This window comes from Podarcis erhardii, assembly GCF_964252035.2.
Source record: "Podarcis erhardii genome assembly, chromosome: 14".
Taxonomy (NCBI): Eukaryota; Metazoa; Chordata; class Lepidosauria; order Squamata; family Lacertidae; genus Podarcis; species Podarcis erhardii.
In genome coordinates, this window is record NC_138503.1 from 42,796,243 (window position 1) to 42,815,898 (window position 19,656).

The 19,656-nt window shown below is 45.0% G+C and overlaps 1 protein-coding gene across 1 annotated transcript in view; it reads right to left on the reverse strand.

Annotated features, from left to right (window-relative positions):
- Positions 1-19,656, reverse strand: part of FAM20C (FAM20C golgi associated secretory pathway kinase) — a 98,457-nt gene that overhangs the window by 52,698 nt on the left and 26,103 nt on the right. Inside the window, exon 3 of the mRNA XM_081839753.1 lies at positions 3,162-3,240. Within this exon, the coding sequence (XP_081695879.1) occupies positions 3,162-3,240 (79 nt within the window). The remainder of the gene's footprint in view (positions 1-3,161; positions 3,241-19,656) is intronic.

Below are 19,656 nucleotides of genomic sequence, written 5' to 3' on the forward strand. Positions count from 1 at the left end.
ACAGGGCTTGCCTCCAACACAAGTCACTAATATGGAACGACCATCCAATACATTCTTTTTGCTCATTCTCCCAACAAAGGAAAGGGCAGCAACTTGAGGGCAGAGCTGGTCTGCAGGTAAAGGGTGCCAAATTTAAGCCCCAGTTAACCTCTAGTTAGGGACGCGGGTGGCGCTGTGGGTTAAACCACAGAGCCTAGGACTTGCCGATCAGAAGGTCGGCGGTTCGAATCCCTGCGATGGGGTGAGCTCCCGTTGCTCGGTCCCTGCTCCTGCCAACCTAGCAGTTCAAAAGCACGTCAAAGTGCAAGTAGATAAATAGGTACCGCTCTGGTGGGAAGGTAAACGGCGTTTCCGTGCGCTGCTCTGGTTCACCAGAAGTGGCTTAGTCATGGTGGCCACATGACCTGGAAGCTGTACGCCAGCTCCCTCGGCCAATAAAGTGAGATGAGCGCCACAACCCCAGAGTCGGTCACAACTCGACCTAATGGTCAGGGGTCCGTTTACCTTTACCTAACCACTAGTTAAAATGATCCGAGATGAGAAAGGCCTAGATCCGAGGCCCTGGAGAGCTGTGGCCGGTCAGAGAAGTTTTGTTTACTACAAAACACAGCCTGTACCGGGCACAATCCTGCATTGCACAGGTTGGACTGATCAAGGATCCTCAAACTCTGCCTTCCAGATTATTTTTGGCCTACAACTCCCATGATCCCTAGCGAGCAGGACCAGTGGTCAGGGATCATGGGAATTGTAGTCTCAAAACATCTGGAGGACCGAGTTTGAGGAAGCCTGGACTGGATGATCCTGGGTGCCCCATCCGACTCTACAATTCTATGATCAGAACGTAAGAAAAGCCCTGCTGGATCAGGCCAAAGGCCTATCCAGTCCACCTTCCCATCACAAAAGCCAACCAGATGCTTATGGAAAACCCATGAGCAGAACACAGCGCAGGATCTCTCTCCTAACGTTGTTCCCAGCAAGTGGAATTCAGAGGCACAACCCTGCCTTTTACAGACCTGCAGCACATCTTCATTTTAACCCTAGCATCCAGGTCTGCTGCTGTTCTTCAATCTGATTGCCTTTTGGGTAAGCAAAGATCTGTGAACCGCCCTAAGACCCCCAGGTGGAACTGTAGTTTCCCCATAAACTAGGGCTGCTATACATCCAGATGTTTCTGGACATTGCCGGGATTTCAAAGGCAGGATTGAAAAATTAAAAGGTGGTGTTTGGGGGCCTTCCTTAAAAAACAACAACACCTCAACAACGTTTGGGGTGTCCTGGTTTTTACTTTTTGGAAATATGGTAATCCTCAAAACTACAGTTCCCAGGATTCTTTGAAAAGAGTTGCCTGTTTCAAATGCATAGTGCATACGTAGCCTAGGAGAATACAGAAGCCTGACTGGCCACTGACTGCAGCTGCTCCATTTGATACAGGACAAATCATAAGAGGTCTCTGCCCCGAGGGGCCTCCAGATGTTATTATTATCATTCCTGACCACTGGGCATGCTGGCTGAGTCTTTTGGAGTCCCAACAGCCTCGGGAGGGCCACACATTCCCTATTCCTGCACAGGACTGGACTGTTTGTGACTGAGACTGTTCCTTGCAGGGTCAGGTTGGGGCAGGAAGAGAGGGAAAGGTTGTTGATGGCACCAGGTAAATGGTAGAGATTATCAGAGATTATCACAAGGCCCCAAAAGGTTTTAACTAACACAGATTGGAGGATTAGCTCCAATCCAAAAGGAGCGGAGATGTGAGCAACTGGGTAAGTCTGTCTGTAGGAGAACGTTTTTTCCATTAGCCTGTTGCCCCAGGTTTAGCTTGATCTGGGGCCAAGAAGACACTTAAATATCTGGCATGTGCAGGATCCCAGCAGCTTGTAGACAGCTGGTTGTATGCAGGTGTGTGTGTGTGTACATATATACACATATATGCTGGTTTTAATGTATGTAGGCTTTCTTTTTTCTTTTTTTGCTTAAAATACTGCACATCACTTTGAGTTGCCATAGCAAAAAAGCAACTAACAAATTTATTTAATTAATTAATAATATAATAATTTGGATTTTTTTTTACTTACTGATGCAATCACGAGCACAAATCACAAACGAATATACAACCAAAGGGAAATCTGGGAACGGCAGGGCAGGGGGATGCATTTGGCTATTACCATAAATGTGAATCAGTTTTCCTACCATCTGAAGATGAATTATTTTCCAAACTCTTCCCCGCAATGAGTCCAAGGTAAAGCTGGAATCTTAAACCCAAATCTAACTCATGAGCCTTCATCCATATTTGACCTTCCCTGAGTTCGTTAAATGTCTGGCAAAGGTTCATACAGCAGGCAAGTTGAAAGCAGTAAGTCATCTGCAAAGCAAATGAGCTTTTCTGGTTAGTGCATGCTTGCCTTACCAACCTGAGTTGAGTTTACGCCTCTGGTTGTGAATGTATCCTCAGCACAAAATATTATTTCGTGCTATGTCCCCACCCCCCATGCAAATATCATCTACACCTGGCTGGGGGGGAGGTGTTGATTGGGACCAATGTAGGGGAAAGCGTTAAAAGTCCCTTTTATTTATGCTGTAATCTGCATCATAGGGACACGGGTGGCGCTGTGGGTTAAACCACAGAGCCTAAGACTTGCTGATCAGAAGGTCGGCAGTTCGAATCCCTGTGATGGGGTGAGCTCCCGTTGCTCAGTCCCTGCTTCTGCCAACCTAGCAGTTTGAAAGCACGCCAGTGCAAGTAGATAAATAGGTACCGCTCTGGCAGGAAGGTAAACGGCATTTCTGTGTGTTGCTCTGGTTCACCAGAAGCAGCTTAGTCATGCTGGCCACATGGCCCGGAAGCTGTACGCCGGCTCCCTCGGCCAATAAAGCAAGATGAGCACTGCAACCCCAGAGTCGGTCACTACTGGACCTAATGGTCAGGGGTACCTTTACCTTTACCTTTACCTTTAGTCTGCACCAGATTCCACACACACCCGAGGCATCCCTTTAATTTAAAAGCAGGTAGGGGCACCCAAACAATCATTGCTCCTTGTGTCATTAGTGTCATATCTCTTTCTGCCACAAGCTTGGCTGCGGACAAGAATGCCCATTACTGATCTCTTTGCAGGCATCAGAAATTTTGTAAAGTTGCTTTTTAAAGACAGGAATTCCCCACTTACTTCATTGGCTTAAACAAGGCTTGCCCGTAATTCTGGAATGTCATTATCAGTTTGAGCTGGGTGCCTCCTGATTTCATTGCTGTAAAGGTAGGGGAAAGCAGAAGGGGAGAAAGAAAGAGAAAAATAGTTAAACCATGCCTGTACAGTTCAATAGACACCCAGCAAATTTTTAATACTGAAATGTCACAGTTAACCACCTGCAGCGAGAAAGAAGGGTTATTTATAGGGCAGTGAGCATCAAAAACACAGCAGTGCCATTTTTAACACTGGGAAGTTTTTTTTAATGTGTGGTCTCCTTGAGAGCTGGATGAGCTTGTCAGTTTCGATTTCTCCCAGTTGCTCAGTTTTCAGTCTCAACTTCACCAGATTTCCACATCAGTTTGTGAATTATTAGTACTGTTATTTTAAAAAGCCCTCATGAAAATTCATCAGCCTTTTAGCACACATTTTCCTATCACATGCAAGCAGACTTCCCTTGCAAGCATTTTAGCACATGATTTCCACAAATACATGCATTTCTGTGCATATAGTACATGCATATTCCCCTAATATATGCAATATAAGCAAACTTCCCTTGCAAGCATTTTAGCACATGATTTCCACAAATACATGCATTTCTGTGCATATAATATATACATATTCCCCTAATACAGTGCTACCTCGGGTTACATACGCTTCAGGTTACTTATGCTTCAGGTTACAGACTCCGCTAACCCAGAAATAGTACCTTGGGTTAAGAACTTTGCAGAAATCGTGCTCCGGTGGCGCGGCAGCAGCAGGAGGCCCCATTAGCTAAAGTGGTCTTCAGGTTAAGAACAGTTTCATGTTAAGAATGGACCTCCGGAACGAATTAAGTACTTAACCCGAGGTACCACTGCATATGCAATATAAGCCAGCTTCCCTTGCAAGCATTTTAGCACATGATTTCCACAAATACATGCATTTCTGTGCATATAGTATATGCATGTTCCCCTAATATATGCATTCTTATTCTCTTTTGCTGTTGCTGGGAGAACTGGATTGCAAAATCTGGAAAACCAGGGAACCAGGCAGAGGGCCTTCTCGGTAGTGGCACCCGCCTTGTGGAACGCCCTCCCATCAGATGTCAAAGTGATAAATAACTACCTGACATTCAGAAGACATCTTAAGGCAGCCCTGTTCAGGGAAGTTTTTAATCTGTGATATTTTAGTGTATTTCTGGTTTTTATGGAAGCCGCCCAGAGTGGCTGGGGAAACCCAGCCAGATGGGCGGGGTACAAATAATAAATTATTATTATTATTATTATTATTATTAAAAGGGGAAATTTGTAAGGCAATGTGCACTTTGGTCTCCATATTGGATAGGTTCACATTGAAGCAAGAAGTGAAGCAATATTTATTCCCCATTCCTAGCTTCCCCTCAAGGCAAGGTTAAGAACAGAAGAATAGCCAGTTGAATTGTCCCATTGACCCATCTAGTCCAGCATCTTGTTCTCACAATAGTAAGCCAAGACACAGAACAAGAGTACCCTTCCCATCCTATGTTTTCCAGCAACTGGTACTGTATTCAGAGCACTGCTGCCTCTAACTGAGGAGGTAGACCATAGCCATCATGGCTGGCAGCCACTGGCAGCCCTTTCCTCCATGAATTTACAAAAGTAGGGCCACATCTTCAATTGCCACTTGGCAAGGACGTGTCAAGCAGTGTCTTCAGGAAGGAGGGTCATGCTAAGTAAAGTCGAGGTCCAGGAGAATGTGGCTTGGCAAGGTATATTCCAAGCCAGACAAGTCTCATCAGGACCACGGAGAGCTCCCAGTGGGTTCTTCTGCTGGCTCTATTGTAGGAAATGGGAGGAATGTTGCCTTAGCAAAGAGCTGTATCCATTGGAAGCCCCATGAAGGCTAGCGAGCATGTCTTCTGGAATTGGACCCACCTCCCTGGAGAAGCTTTGCTCCTCAAAGAACCATTGCCTGCTTCTGGAATCACTGGCTTCTACAAGACAGAGGTTAAAGGGGTAGTCCTCAGAGTCTGAAGAAGGCAAAGGGGGTGCTGTCCCTAAGCTGGGAGAGTACGGGAGATGCTGAAAATCCCCCCCCCAAAAAACCCCACACCAACCAACAGGGTTAAGCATCTTAAGAATATTAATAAGAGCCTGTTGGATCAGGCCAAAAACCCATCTAGTGCAGCATCCTCTTCTCACTGTGGCCCATAAGCAGAACCAACTCTCCCCACTTGTGATTCTCACCAACGGGTTTCCAGAGGCAAACTGCCTCCAGCAGTGAGGTTGAACATAGCTATGATGACTAATAGCCACTAGCCTCATCTCCCGATTTTTCTTCCTCATTTGGATTCTCTTTGGAGGCATTGCAGGCGGGGCTGGGTTCAGGGGTCGTAACACATATGCACAAACACACAAGTCATCACACCAGCAGCAGACAACATGTAACAAGCTGCACCTTAGCTTTTAAAAGCACTATCTTCAAAGCTGAATCTGTTAGGCAGCTTAGTGTGTGCAATTTCGTCCTTTCTTTAAATAAATAAAATAAAAACCCCCTTCCTTCCAAAGGTCAGATAACCCACATCTTTTGGAGAGCTGACAAAAAAATAATCCAGATTTATTTTTGGGGGGTGTGCATGCGTAAATAAATGTCACATTATTCTACTTCAGATCTGTTGTCCTTCAGTTTCTTTGGCCCTGTACGTTTTCTCTCCCTGAACCAATGATATTAGCTACACGTCCTTTTAATTACTCCTCTCGGTGCTCTGTTACTGATAGGTCACCAGCTTGTAATCTGTCCTTTTCCCTCCTCCTTTCTTTTCTGTGCTACAAAATGTTATGCAAATCCGGTCAGTTTAATTACTCTTCGGCTAGAGCAAAACAGTCCCTCCAGCCTCGCTGTTTTCTGCTGACCCTAGCCTTCTCTTGCATTACCGACCCATCCCACAGGAACAAATAAATAATTAGAAATTAAAGTGCATTAAGCAATTTGCACCGAATAGGCAGAGCAGGAACGCACAGGTTTCACATATTAGATTAAGTTGGTGGTGCTGAGTAGGCCAAAACTCGGAATGCATTTAAGGGGAGAAAAGCATGCTGTCATTTTAAAGAAAGCAAAACCTCATTTCCAGTCCTCGAAGCAGCTGCCTGAAGTCAGATCTGTTGCAAATGCACATCGCATTGTAACAAAATTTCGCCATACATTGTCAAGGCTGCTTGAGAACACACCGTGTGTCCTCATTTCAACTCTCTTCACTTGTTTATAAAACAAGTGGCACCTGAAACAAAATGTTGCTTGGTGGGCTACTTCTGTTCAGGGGTCCTTCTAGGTAGCCAGCCAGCCAGCAATCCCCTTTCCAGAATACTCCGTTCCCTTTCATCCTCCCTCTCTGGTTTTTCATGCCCCTCTTGATGATCAATCAGTCTGCTTTTCACAGTGCAGTTCGAAAGCACATCAAAGTGCAAGTAGATAAATAGGTACTGCTCTGGCGGGAAGGTAAACAGCGTTTTCGTGCGCTGCTCTGGTTCTCCAGAAGCTTAGTCATGCTGGCCCCATGACCCGGAAGCTGTACGCCGGCTCTCTCGGCCAATAAAGCGAGATGAGTGCTGCAACCCCAGAGTCGGCCACAAGTGGATCTAATGGTCAGGGGTCCCTTTACCTTACCAATTCTCAGTTCCCATTTGCACTGAGGTTATTGGGGAGGGGTCGCCCTAGGGTCTGCCAAAGGTTTTTTGAGTGCAAAATTTGGGGTTTGTCCAAGCCTGCTTATGCGTCCCTATTGCCTTTGGATGATTCTGTGCTGGCTTTGTCAATATCCAAACTCAAAGAATGAGTCTGCTGCTGGTGTATGAAGATTATCAGCTTGTGGTACCATGCAGGTGGGCTTTTTCACTGATGGTGCCAGTGTTACAGAATGCCCCCCCCCCGAAATCAAAGAACCATAGAACTGTAGAGGTGGAAGGGACCCTGAGGATCATCTAGTCCAACCCCCCGCAATGCAGAAATATGCAGCTGCCCCTTATGGGGATTGGACCTGCAACCTTGCCATTATCAGCACCATGCTCTAACCAACTGAGCTATCCAGGGAGTAAATACAAGAGGCATTGTTAATGTTGGTATTCCACCTCATCCCGAAGGCACACTTGTTTGGGCAAGCAGAACTTCTGGTTTTATTTTATTTTTATTTTTAATTTATTTATTAAATTTGTATGCTGCCCCTTCATCCACAGATTTCAGGGCAGTTCAGCTTTCTTCAAACCTTTTTAACTGCTATGCTTTTTAATTGTGGATTTCTTATGGTGTATTTTTCTGTTTTCTGATTTCACTGTTGTAAACTACTTAGAAGCCATTTTGGCAGTATATAAATTAATGAATAATAATAATAAGAAGAAGAATTATGCAGAGCAGGAGTGAGAAATCTTTTTTGGACCAAAGACCACATTCGTTACTGGGCAATCTTTTAAGTGCTACATGCCAGTGGCAAAATGGGCCAGGCAATGGATGCAAATTTTGTACACTAGGGTAGTTTTTTACACACATGCATGAAACCCTCTCTAGCCTCCATCCAGAACAGGGGTCAGCAAACTTTTTCAGCAGGGGGCTGGTCCACTGTCCCTCAGACCTTGTGGGGCACCGGACTATATTTTGTTTGTGGGAAGAACGAATTCCTATGCCCCACAAATAACCCAGAGATGCATTTTACATAAAAGTACACATTCTACTCATGTAAAAACACGCTGATTCCTGGACTGTCCGTGGGCTGGATTGAGAAGGTGATTGGGCCGAATCTGGCCCCCAGACCTTAGTTTGCCTACCCATGATCCAGACAAGGAAAAGGAATTATCACTGCCAATATGACCATAGTGATTCATTTTTTGGCACTTACAGGCTCTTGACTATTCGTTGACTATGAAAACACTTGCAGAATCATCCATCCTACCAGGTCGATTTTGGACTTTCCCCAGCAAACACAACTGATACCTTGAGTAATCCTCCACCCAGCAGCTTAGCATTTTCCTGGGGAGTTTGACAAAAGAACTAAAGCGGCCAGCCCCTGCCCAAACCTCCTGCCAGCAACAAAATACAAAACCATTAACCCAACTACAAATACATCAAGAAAAAGCCAAATATATAGCTGTAAGAACCCAAGCCATGAGAGATAAGCTCAGGTCAATGTCAGAAAGTCCTTTGGCATTTGGCCACACACAGCCTGATAAATGGGACGCGGGTGGCACTGTGGTCTAAGCCACTGAGCCTCTTGGGCTTGCTGATTGGAAGTTCAGTGGTTTGAATCCTTGCAACAGGGTGAGCTCCCGTTGCTCTGTCCCAGCTCCTGCCAACCTAGCAGTTCGAAAGTACGCCAGTGCAAGTAGATAAATAGGTACCGCTCTGGCGGGAAGGTAAACAGTGTTTCCATGCGCTGCTCTGGTTTCAGTGTTCCATTGCGCCAGAAGCGGCTTAGTCGTGCTGGCCACATGACCTGGAAAAACTGTAATTGGGCGAACGCCAGCTCCCTCAGCCTGTAAAGCAAGCTGATCGCCGCAACCCCCGAGTCGTCTGCGACTGGACTTAACTGTCAGGGGTCCTTTACCTTTTTTACCTTTTTAGACTGATAAATACACACTCATTTTACATCATGCAATTGGGGGAGGAGGGGTTCCTTCCTACAAAGGGAGTTAACATATAGCAGGAGCAAGCATCAAGCTGGAATTTATCCTTTTGGTAAATTAGTTGTGGCATTATACCCTTTGAAGTTTGACAAAGAGATTTTCAAACTCTAAGTGTTCCAATCGTTTCCTAACAACTCTCTGCACCCTTAGAAAACTACAGGAAATAAGAAGAATCTGTGCAGACGTATTTTCAACTGAGCATTATGTATGGCAGGGGTAGCCAACGTGGTGCTCTCAAGCTGTTGTTCATGTTGGCTGCGGCTGGGAGTTGGAGGAATGGCACAACAACTGGAGGATGCTACATTGCCAATCCCTGACATTATGGTGCTCAGAGAACTGAGAAGTCCATAAAAGCCTGAAGCCTGCCAGGGTCTGTGTACGTCATCCAAATCAACTCAAATATATGCCCAGCCCACCCACGCGTTCCCAACCACACTGAGTTTCATGTTCCTGTTTCCGGTCCTATTTTTATGAACGACACATGGCAATTTTGCTTTGCATTCCTGTGTCAGACCAACCAACATCCCCCCCTCTTTCCTTTCCTTTTTTTCCCTTCTCTTTTACAAGAAAGCCACTCACGTTTCCAAGACTCTGTTTGCACATTTGGAGATGACAACTCGAGACTCTCGTTTCTGTCCAAACAACATTGTCATAAGGATTTACAGCAGGCAGAACTGTGTCAACAGTTTTCAAGGAAGCCACATAATAATGACACTAAGTCATTGCTGCCAGTAATAGCCTTGGAACGGCATGCTAACGAGGCCTCAAAATGGGAGGCCAATTTGGCTCTCACCAGAATTTCCAGCTCTCTTTAGCAGCAGAAAGACTACCAAGTTTTTTGTTTGTTTGCTTGTTTTGTTATAAGAAAAACTGCTCCCTTTCCCTTATGGGGTATTCCGGAACCTGTACAGAGTTCTTAAGTGGGCTCCTTATCGGCAGAAGAAAATAACAGAGGCCAACCAGAGTAAATTGAAAAGCAAAGCGGCTAGTAAGCCTGATCTTTATTCAAGGAACTGTTGCAACAGGGTCTCCACTCACCACACACAGGAGGGAGGAGAACCCTGAACAATGGTGAACAAGCCCTTATTTAGACTTTTGAAACTGCCCACCCTGTAGCTCAAGACCACTCACCTAAAACATCATGCATACATCACAGAAGGAGGCGGTCTACAGCAGAGGAGTCAGTCTACAGCAGAAATCCTTTCTGCCGGGATACCTGATAATGGTCCCTGATTGCATTACCTGGGCAGCCTGGCCATTCTTTTGTGATGGTTAATACTTTAGTTCCTGAATCCAGGTCACAGGCTCACCCTATTCATACACAAATACGCCCTTAAGACAGGATTTGCAAGCGAAAAGACAATGGGAAGGCTTTCCCCATTTGGCTCCCTTACTGCAGAAGAATATTTGAGGTCATCGAGAGAGTCAAAATGGCCCCAGGATTGCTCTCCCATACTATTTCAGACACATGGTTCATATATTTAGATATAGTTGTTCTATATTTGAGACCCAGAAATTCTTATAACAGTTTACTTCTGCTTTCTGCCTTGCAAGAGTCTCATGTGCAGGAATGCAAAAAGGCCTTGTTTCCCTTTCAAACCCTGTATTTGTGGCACACACCACTTTTTCCTGTCTGCTGCAGTATCTCTTCCACCAGAAGATATCTGTCTGGTGGAGTGGGTGTAGTTTGACCAAAGCAGCCCCCTGGGCCATATAAGAAAGCCTGTTTGCACCCAGGGGCTGGAGGTTCCACACCACCTTTTAGTTGGTCTTGATAAAAGTATGACTCCATTAAGACACTGGATTTCCCCCACCCAACAGATCCACAAGGTTCTCTGAAAAGCCTCAAAATGAATATAAAACCAGAGGTGTGATGTTTTTTTAAGTGTCCTCTAATCACAGTCATAATCGCCCTTTCCCCCAGAAGCCCTTAGGTATGTATGAATGCTGGAAGCAGAGATTTTATTTTCGTCATAGCCTTTACAACTCCCCAAGGTATATATCATTAACTCTGGCAAAGATTACCCAGAACGTTTACATAGTGTTGAAAGCGCATTCAAATGCAAATGTTACATTTAATCTTTCAGCATCTGAAAAAAACACATGCCAAAGAATGGAAAGCAAAGAGTGAGTTAAGTAATCTTATATAAAGATTAACAAACAAACAAAAAGACCAGCAATCACCTTGACCCCAAAGTCAAGGGAGAAGAGCACAGCCAATTTGAAAGAGTTAGAATTTCAGCTTACTTACTTTTACTTTCAGGTAAAAGAGGGGGGAAACTGGAAGAGTTTCAGGACTGCACTCAGGAAAGTGTTCCATGACTATTTGGCTGTCGATCAGACCTTTAATTATATTCTCCTGCCCTGACCTCCTTCTCATGTCATCTTCCCTTTGGATCATCCGCCTTTCCATTTCCCAAAAACTTTCTACCTTACTGGAACATTTTAGATGACAGCTTGTATGCTGGAGAATAATTTCATATTGCAAAGGATTCTGGGGGATCTTCTCAGATGCATGTTCCAGCACAGGATCCTAGGGCAGGACTCCAGTTCCCATCAGCCCCAGCCACTCTGGGCAATGGTCCTGAGATGATGGGAGTTGTAGTCCAACAGTATCCAGAAGGTAGCACATTGGCTATTCTGGATTTAGGCTTTCCTTAAGGTGGTCCTTAGGAGAGTTATTCAGCCTGGCCCCAACAGATGCAATAGTTACAGAAGAGGAGACATGCACAATTCTGTCCATTCAGCACCTATGGTGAGATGAAGCCAGGAGTGGAGACCCTTTGCCCCTCCAGATGTTGCTGGACTCCAACTCCCATCATTCCCAACCAGCATGGCCGATGGTCAGGGATGATGGGAATTGTTGTCCAGCAACCTCTGGAGGACCACTGGGTCCTCATCCCTGCTGTAGGGTCAAATCAATGAATTCTAGCTAGACCTTTGGGGCGGGTTCTTGCTCTGTAGCAGCTGACAGTGTGCCCCAGAAGATGTCCAACAGCTGCACATTGCAGGGGAAGAGCAGTTGTGTTCGATAAGACTAAGACATTTATACCATGCATCTGAAGCACTGTGATACCACTTTAAGCAGTCATGGCTTCCCCCAAAGACTTATGGGAGCTGTAGTTTGTTAAGGGTCCTGAGAGTTATCACGATACCCCTATTCACCTCCCAGAGCTACAATTCCCAGTGTTCCCTGTGAAGAGAGATTGACTGTTGAGCCAATCTGGGGTGAGTGAAGTGACATTTGAAGCGAGTGGTGCTGAGAGCTTCACAGTTAATACTCATAATCTCAGTGTCACACCCACATGCTCTAGACTGGAGATGAAAATTCGCAGTCAAAAGGGGAACCTTGCCTAAGAGGACATCTCATGGTCACGGGGTGGGCTTATATTGCTCAACCCCCCTCTCCCAGAGGCCTTTTTCCATAGCCCCAGTTATTTTTTTATTTACTAAAAAAATCCTACACCGCTTGATTGTACAAGCAAAACAAAACCCAAGCAGTTAACCAAAAAAAGCAATAAAATTATTGCTAAAAGCAGCTAAAAACAATTATTTAAATATCGTAAAAATATATATAAATCAGTGATAAAACAAAAACAGATTAAAATAAAAGTCAACATATCTGGGTAGGCTTGTCTAACCAAAAATGTTTTTTAGCAGGCGCAGAAAAGAGTACAGTGAAGGCACTTCCTTGACGTCAATAAGCAGGGAGTTCCGAAGGGTCCTGCCACACTAAAAGATTGATTTCTTACAAAACCAGGAAAGGCATTATGTGGCACCTGTAACCAGTGCCAGTTCTGCTGTTCAAAGCAACCGAGTGGGTGTACATAGGGTAAGGTGATTTCGAAGGTCCCAAGTTGTTAAGGGCTTCATATACTAACTGTGGGGTGTGGGTGGCGCTGTGGGTTAAACCACAGAGCCTAGGACTTGCTGATCAGAAGGTCGGCGGTTCAAATCCGCTTGACAGGGTGAGCTCCCATTGCTCAGTCCCTGCTCCTGCCAACCCAGCAGTTCGAAAGCACATCAAAGTGCAAGTAGATAAATAGGTAGCGCTCCAGTGGGAAGGTAAACGGTGTTTCCGTGTGCTGCTCTGGTTCGCCAGAAGCGGCTTAGTCATGCTGGCCATATGACCCGGAAGCTGTATGCAGGCTCCCTCGGCCAATAAAGCGAGATGAGCGCTGCAACCCCAGAGTCGTCCACGACTGGACCTAATGGTCAGGGGTTCCTTTACCTTTATACTAACTGTAGCACATTGAACTTGGTGCGCTAGCAATTCAGCAGCCAGTGCAGATCTCAGAGCACAGGTGTTATATTCTGACAAGGTCTCCCTCCTGCCAGCAATCGTGCTGCAGCATTCTGCACTAACTGCAGCTTGTGGATCAAGTGCAAGAGAAGTCGCACAGTTTAGCCACCTCCACACTGCAGCACACGATCCGGCCCTTTCCTTGCACCCCGTGTCTATGCAAAGGAAGCCACAAAGTCCCCAACAGTCATGCACCAACCCAGCTCCCTTCCCCAAACAGTGCTTGCCCAGCCTCCTCTACTATCGCATCTCCAGAGAAAGCAATCCTGCTGATGTATCTCATTCCATTACCAAACCGCAATAAACCTGCCTGGACAAGAAATCTCCTTCTCTGTCGTTTAACCTTACTGATTGCCTGGGTTGGGTAACAGGCTGTTACTTCACAGCCGTCCTAAAAGTCAGACTTTCCCTTTATTCCTTTCGAAACTCGAGGCAGCTGCAAGATATCAAGGAAGCCAGTGGTTTATGGAACCTGCAGAGTCATCCTGCTCCGCAGTCATCCTCAAATGGTCATGAGGTCCTCATCGGTGGGGGAGCTGCCAATCGTCCAAAAACAGCAGAGGCAGCACAGATGAACTTATCAAGCTGTCTTCTCTCGTGGTTAAAGGACAGCCCCGATCTGAAACACTGGAAGCTGCCCCTGGAACTGCCTCCAACCACCAACTTCCAGACTATAGCTGTGCCTCTAATGCTAAGTAGGACCCATTTTTGTGCTCATCTATCTATACCTATCTGCAAATGTATAGCATGGGACAATCCTTTCCTGGCTGCATTTCCTCCTCTGTTTCAACTCAATTTGCAGGTGTGGTAAACAAAAATTGCCCTTTTCCCTTATGGGGTATCCAAGAGCCTATATAGAGTCCTTACATAGGTTCCCTATTGGTAGGAAAAAATAACAGAGGCCAACCAGAGAATATTGAGAAGCAAAGCAGCTAGTAAGCCTGATCTTTATTGATCTGTTGCAACAGGGTCCTCACTCACCACACGAAGGAGGGAGGAGAAACCCAGAACAATGGTGCGCAAGGCCTTATATGGGTTTTTGAAATTGCCACCCTGTAGATCAAGACCACCCCCAGAAACATCATACATACATCACAGAAGGGGTGTAACCTAAGACCACCCCCCAGATACATCATACCTACATCACAGAAAAGACGGTCTAAAACAGAAATTTGAATTACAGATAGGTAGCCGTGTTGGTCTGCCATGGTCAAAACAAAATAAAAAAATTCCTTCCAGTAGCACCTTAAAGACCAACTGAGTTAGTTCTAGGTATGAGCTTTCGTGTGCATGCACACTTCTTCAGAAATTTGAATGTTGTTTTTCCTGTTTGCCAGGTTATCTGCTTGCCTTTCCTGATAGTCTGTCACCCATTAAAATGCTGATTACTCAGTTCCCGAGACAAGGGGAAGGCTCCCTGACCCCCCCCCCTCTTTGCAATGAAAACATTTGGTCAGTTTGGGAATCAAAATGGTTTCAGGTCGGTCTTCCTGTGCTGATCTATGTACGTGCTTGGTTGGTACACCTATGAGCATGACCATATATCAAGACCTCAAAATTCCTATCACACAGGGAAGGCACTGAATTCCCAGTAAATACCATTAAGAAACTCCAGAAGTGCCCTTCTGGAGCAGGAGGAAAGTCGGTCTAGTCAAGCATTCTGCTCCTGCAGTAGAAAACAAGATGCAGGAAGCCTGCAAGCATGACATGGGCTTCTCTCCGTAGAATCACAGAATTGTAGTGTTCAGCAGCAACCAGCTATCTCTGATACTAGATGTCCCATATATGCATTTCAACTTTGTAGCTATTGCTAGCTTTATCCTCCATGTGTTTGTCTAATCCCCTTACAAAGTTGTCGCAAGTTGTGCAGCAACCACTACGTCTCCAGATACAAAACATCACTGTTTCACGATACACCATGGTTGGGAGAACTCTTATTCCTATCATGGAATCACAGAATTGTAGAGCTGGAAGGGACCCTGTGGGTCATCTATTCCAACCCCTTGAAATGCAGGAATCTCAGCTAAAACATCCATTAAAACCCTCCAGTGAAGAAGAGTTCACCACCTCCAGAGGGAGACCATTCCACTGTCAAACAGCTCTTACTGTCAGAAAGTTCTTCCTGATGTTTAGTCAGAATCTCCTTTCTTGTAACTTAAATTCATTGGTTTGTGTCCTACCCTCCAGAGCAGGAGAAAACAAGCTTGTTCCCTCTTCCATGTGAGAACCCTTGAGCTATTTGACCACGGCTATCAAAGCTCCTCTCAGTCTCCTCTTATCCAGGCTAGACATACCCAGCTCCTTCAACCATTCCTCATAAGGCTTGGTTTCCAGACCCTTGATCACCTTGGTTGCCCTCCTCTGCATGTCAACATCCCTCTTAAATTGTGGTGTCCAGAATTGGACACAGTACTCCAGATGTGGTTAGACCAAGGCAGAATATAGTGCCACTCTTACTTCACTTGACCAGGACACTATACTTCTGCTGATCATGTAGTTACCGTTTCCAGAGTGGTTTAACTAACATCAGTCCCTCTTCCTGGGGAATTCTGGGAACTGTAACTCTGAAGGGAATAGGGGTCTTCCAACAACTCTCAGCACCATTCACAAACTACAGTCCCCATGAACCTTTGTTGAGGAAGCCATGGCTGCTTAAGGTGGTAGGATACTGCTTTAAATCTTTAGTGTAGATGGGGCCTTTAAAGTTCAGGTGCCAGAGTAAGGCACTGTATTAGATAACTCTAGATATCTCGAGAAAGGATACCAAACAATGGGGGAAGTCAGTAGGTCTAGCTCAGTCATGTCTTTGACTTGGCATGTGATTTATTTTTTCCCATCACCAGAATATAATTTACTTTTTTTTTTAATCTGCTGACAGATGGAAACACTTGCTTTTTGTTTTTTCCTCCATTTCCAAGCCAATGACCAATTCATCAGTCACAGATAGAAATAGATTTGGTTCTTTATGGGGCAAACAGTGTGTGGGATGTCCCATCCCACCCCCAATTTAAAATAAGCAGGAACAAATTGCAATTCTATTATTCCCAGGCAAAATAATCCTTGCACAGGGAAATCTAGCATTTCAAGGAATGGAGAGTTAGGGTGGTAGTTCAGAGTGTTGGCATTAGATGAGCCATTGGCCTGATCCAAGAAGACTTTTCTTAGGCTCTTATGAGTAACAGAGCAGGAAGACTGTTGCCTTTGTGCCCTGCCTGTGGTATTCCTGCAGCAATTGGACTGGCCAGGGTGCTGGACTAGATGGGCCCCTTTCTGACTTATTCAGAGTCAGAACATGAACTTTGACCCTCAAGCTGCATCTCTAAGTCAGTGGGGCTGACCTCTGGGTAAATACACATAGGATCTCACACACAGCCAAATATTTAACTGAAGGCAACTTTCTCTGGGCTGAACTCTGAACTCATTTTCATTTCACCAGTGCCCAGATTACTTATCGGTCCCACTCGCTAATTGCTTCCATAACTGCATGCACCTCTTTAATTACTTCGCCCACCCAAGCAAGACGCATTGTAGATTTCAGAAATGAACTGACTCGAGTTATGCAATTGTTTCTTCAGGCAGGGAAATAAAACAAACCACCTTGAGGCCTACCTTCTTCCCTAAGAAATCAAGCTCAAGCCGCCCGTTAATTTTAACTCGGGGAAGGAAAAAGCCCAGTGTTATTAGCAAGTTGCATCTAACCATTCTACACCATGCCGCGTTTCTAATTAAACAACTCTTTGGCTCATGCAGGTGGCATTATTGCAGATGTAAATTTCAAATTGCACAAAGAAATGGCTAATTATGGTCATTTTTGAGTCTTGATTCAGATAATTATGTTTCTGAGCCTATGAGCTCAGAATGCTCACCTTTCCTAGAAAATGTACTGCCAGTGTTCAGCTCAAAATAATATTAAGGATCTAATTATCCTTTAAGAGCATAGCATGGAATGAATGAATGGGGGAAGGGGAGATAACATAAAAAAAAGAAACATTAATGGGCCAAACTTTCAACTGCAGTTTCTCATTTCTCCAACCTTAAATTTGGTTCTGCACATTAGTTTGTGATTACTTTTTCTTTTAAGTCCACATGAAAAATCAGCAGCATTTGACTGCCAATTTCTCCAAATATACACCTATCTGTGTGCAATTTTGCCTAATATATACTTCCTCTTTTTGCAAAGCAACGTTTCCTAATATAATGGTGAAGGCTCAGCAGACATTTGGGCCTGGGGCATTTGTGAGCCACACAGATGTTGTTAAACTAGAACTCCCACCATCCCTACCTATTGACCATTGTTGGCTCAGGCTGATGGAATCCAACAGTGCTGGTTGCCACGAGGTCCTAATGCCTAGGACCAGAGAAAATGGAGGAGGTAGAGAAAGGATGTGCATTGCCTGGAGCTCCATAGAAAACAAAAGGGAATCTGTGGCCCGCCAGAGCTTGTTGTACTGCAATTCCCATTTGGTGTCTCCCATGCTGAAAGGGGCTGATAATGCAGGAACTCAACATGAATGCCCCCGTAGTTCTCTTATAATGGTGATGGCACTCCCTAAAGAGGTGCCAGAACTGAGTTTTGTTGAGTTCTGGCAGAAAAAAGCAGACTTCAGGTCTTTTTTCATGTCAGCTTGGTGGATTGAAAGGTTGAGCAGACATTTGAGCCAGTCCAAGTTTCTCTGGCCCAAGGATTAGGACCCTGTGGCACTGTTGGATTCCATTATGGTAAAGGCAAAGAAGCCCTAGATGGTTAAGTCCAGTCAAAGGTGACTGTGGGGTTGCGGCACTCATCTCGCTTTCAGGCCAAGGGAGCCGGCGTTTGTCCACAGGCAGCTTTCCGGGCCATGTGGCCAGCATGACTAAACAGTTTCTGGCACAACGGAACCCCGTGACAGAAACCAGAGTGCACAGAAATGCTGTTTACCTTCCCGCTGCAGAGGTACTTATTTATCTACTTGCACTGGTATGCTTTTGAACTGCTAGGTTGGCAGGAGCTGGGACAGAGCAACAGGAGCTCACTCTGTCATGGGGATTCGAGCCGCTGACCTTCTGATTGGCAAGCCCATGGACAATAGTTAGGGATGGTGGGAGTTCTAGTTCATCAATATCTGTGTGACTTCCAGGTGTCCCATCCTTGCCCCACACAAATCAAAGTAGTGTATGTCTGGGGTATTCCATATACCATAGTTCAACCAGTTTTACTGTCGTGGGGGCCCTTCCCCATTGCAGGATTCCTTGGGATTGTAGTTCTGTGAATGGAATTATCAAATTACTTCCCACAAAACTACAATTCTCAGGGTTCTCTAGGGGGCAGGGGGAGTCACCGCAGTACAACCAGGTTAACTTTTGTCTGACCACCTTCAGATTGTCACAGTCATTTTAAAGCACCAGCATCTCATGATTAGCGACCACCCTGTAGGGATGGAGGATAAACATGGTTCAATTAGACTTATGATGCAAACTTCTCTAATTCTCTAATTTGCACTTTTTGGAACAGTATGCAAGCCAAAACACAGCTATCCCTGCAAATTCACACTTCTCCCAATTTTGCAATGCCATTCTCCAGCTAAATGCATACAGCTAAATGCATACATTCTCCAGCTAAATGCATTAGGAGAAAGTGTGCATTAAAATAGGTATTTCTGTATAACTTTGAAAACTAGATAAATAGATAAGATAATGAATATGTTAGTGAAAGCTATACATACAGTGCATTGTATCAGGGGAAATAGCTTGCAAAAATGGGCTTTCACTAAAAAGCAAAGGCATTTTCATGAGGGGATTTTTTTATTTTAAAAAATGAATAAATTGCAAACTGATAGATATGGGGAGGACTGAAGAGAAGACTGGGAAGCTGAGAAATGCAGAGAAACCGAAAATGACAGGCTATCCCTCCCAGCCGGTCACAACTTGCGTTTTGCAGAAGCATCTGGTCTTCTTTTTGGCTTTTGTTTTCATGGCACTCTTTAATTGCTTGAAAATTACACCATATGTAGCAGTGTTAAGTGTAAATATTTCATTTAGTAAAACATTACCTTGCACTGCTATGGCAACTTTCTCTCATAAGTACAAACACCCCCCCTTTCCTCAGTTTTAAAAGCCCTGTGTAACTGAATTTGAATAGATAGGTGGTACATTGCTGGCTGGCAATCCAAGAATTCAGCAGATCCGTAAATCCAATCCTGAACATTGGGTATGGGGAACCTTTGGCCCTCCAGATGTTGCTGAACTACAACTCCCATCAGTCCCAGCAAGCATGGCTAGTGGCCAGGGAGCTGTAGTTCAGTAACATCTGGAGGGCCAAAGGTTCTTCCTATTCTGCTAGAGGGAATCCATATCTATGAATAAATACATAATTTTCATCCCTGAAAATTGTTAATGAGGCCAATTGTGGCCATACCTGAAACTGCTTTGCGATCCAACTTCTTTCCTGAAAATGTGCAGTCCAAAATGATCAACATTTTGTGCAAATCCAGTCTCTCAGGGTGGGAGACTGGGAGAAGAGGTAGACACCCAGGTGAAAGCTGGGTGGGTGGGTGCACCTTCATAC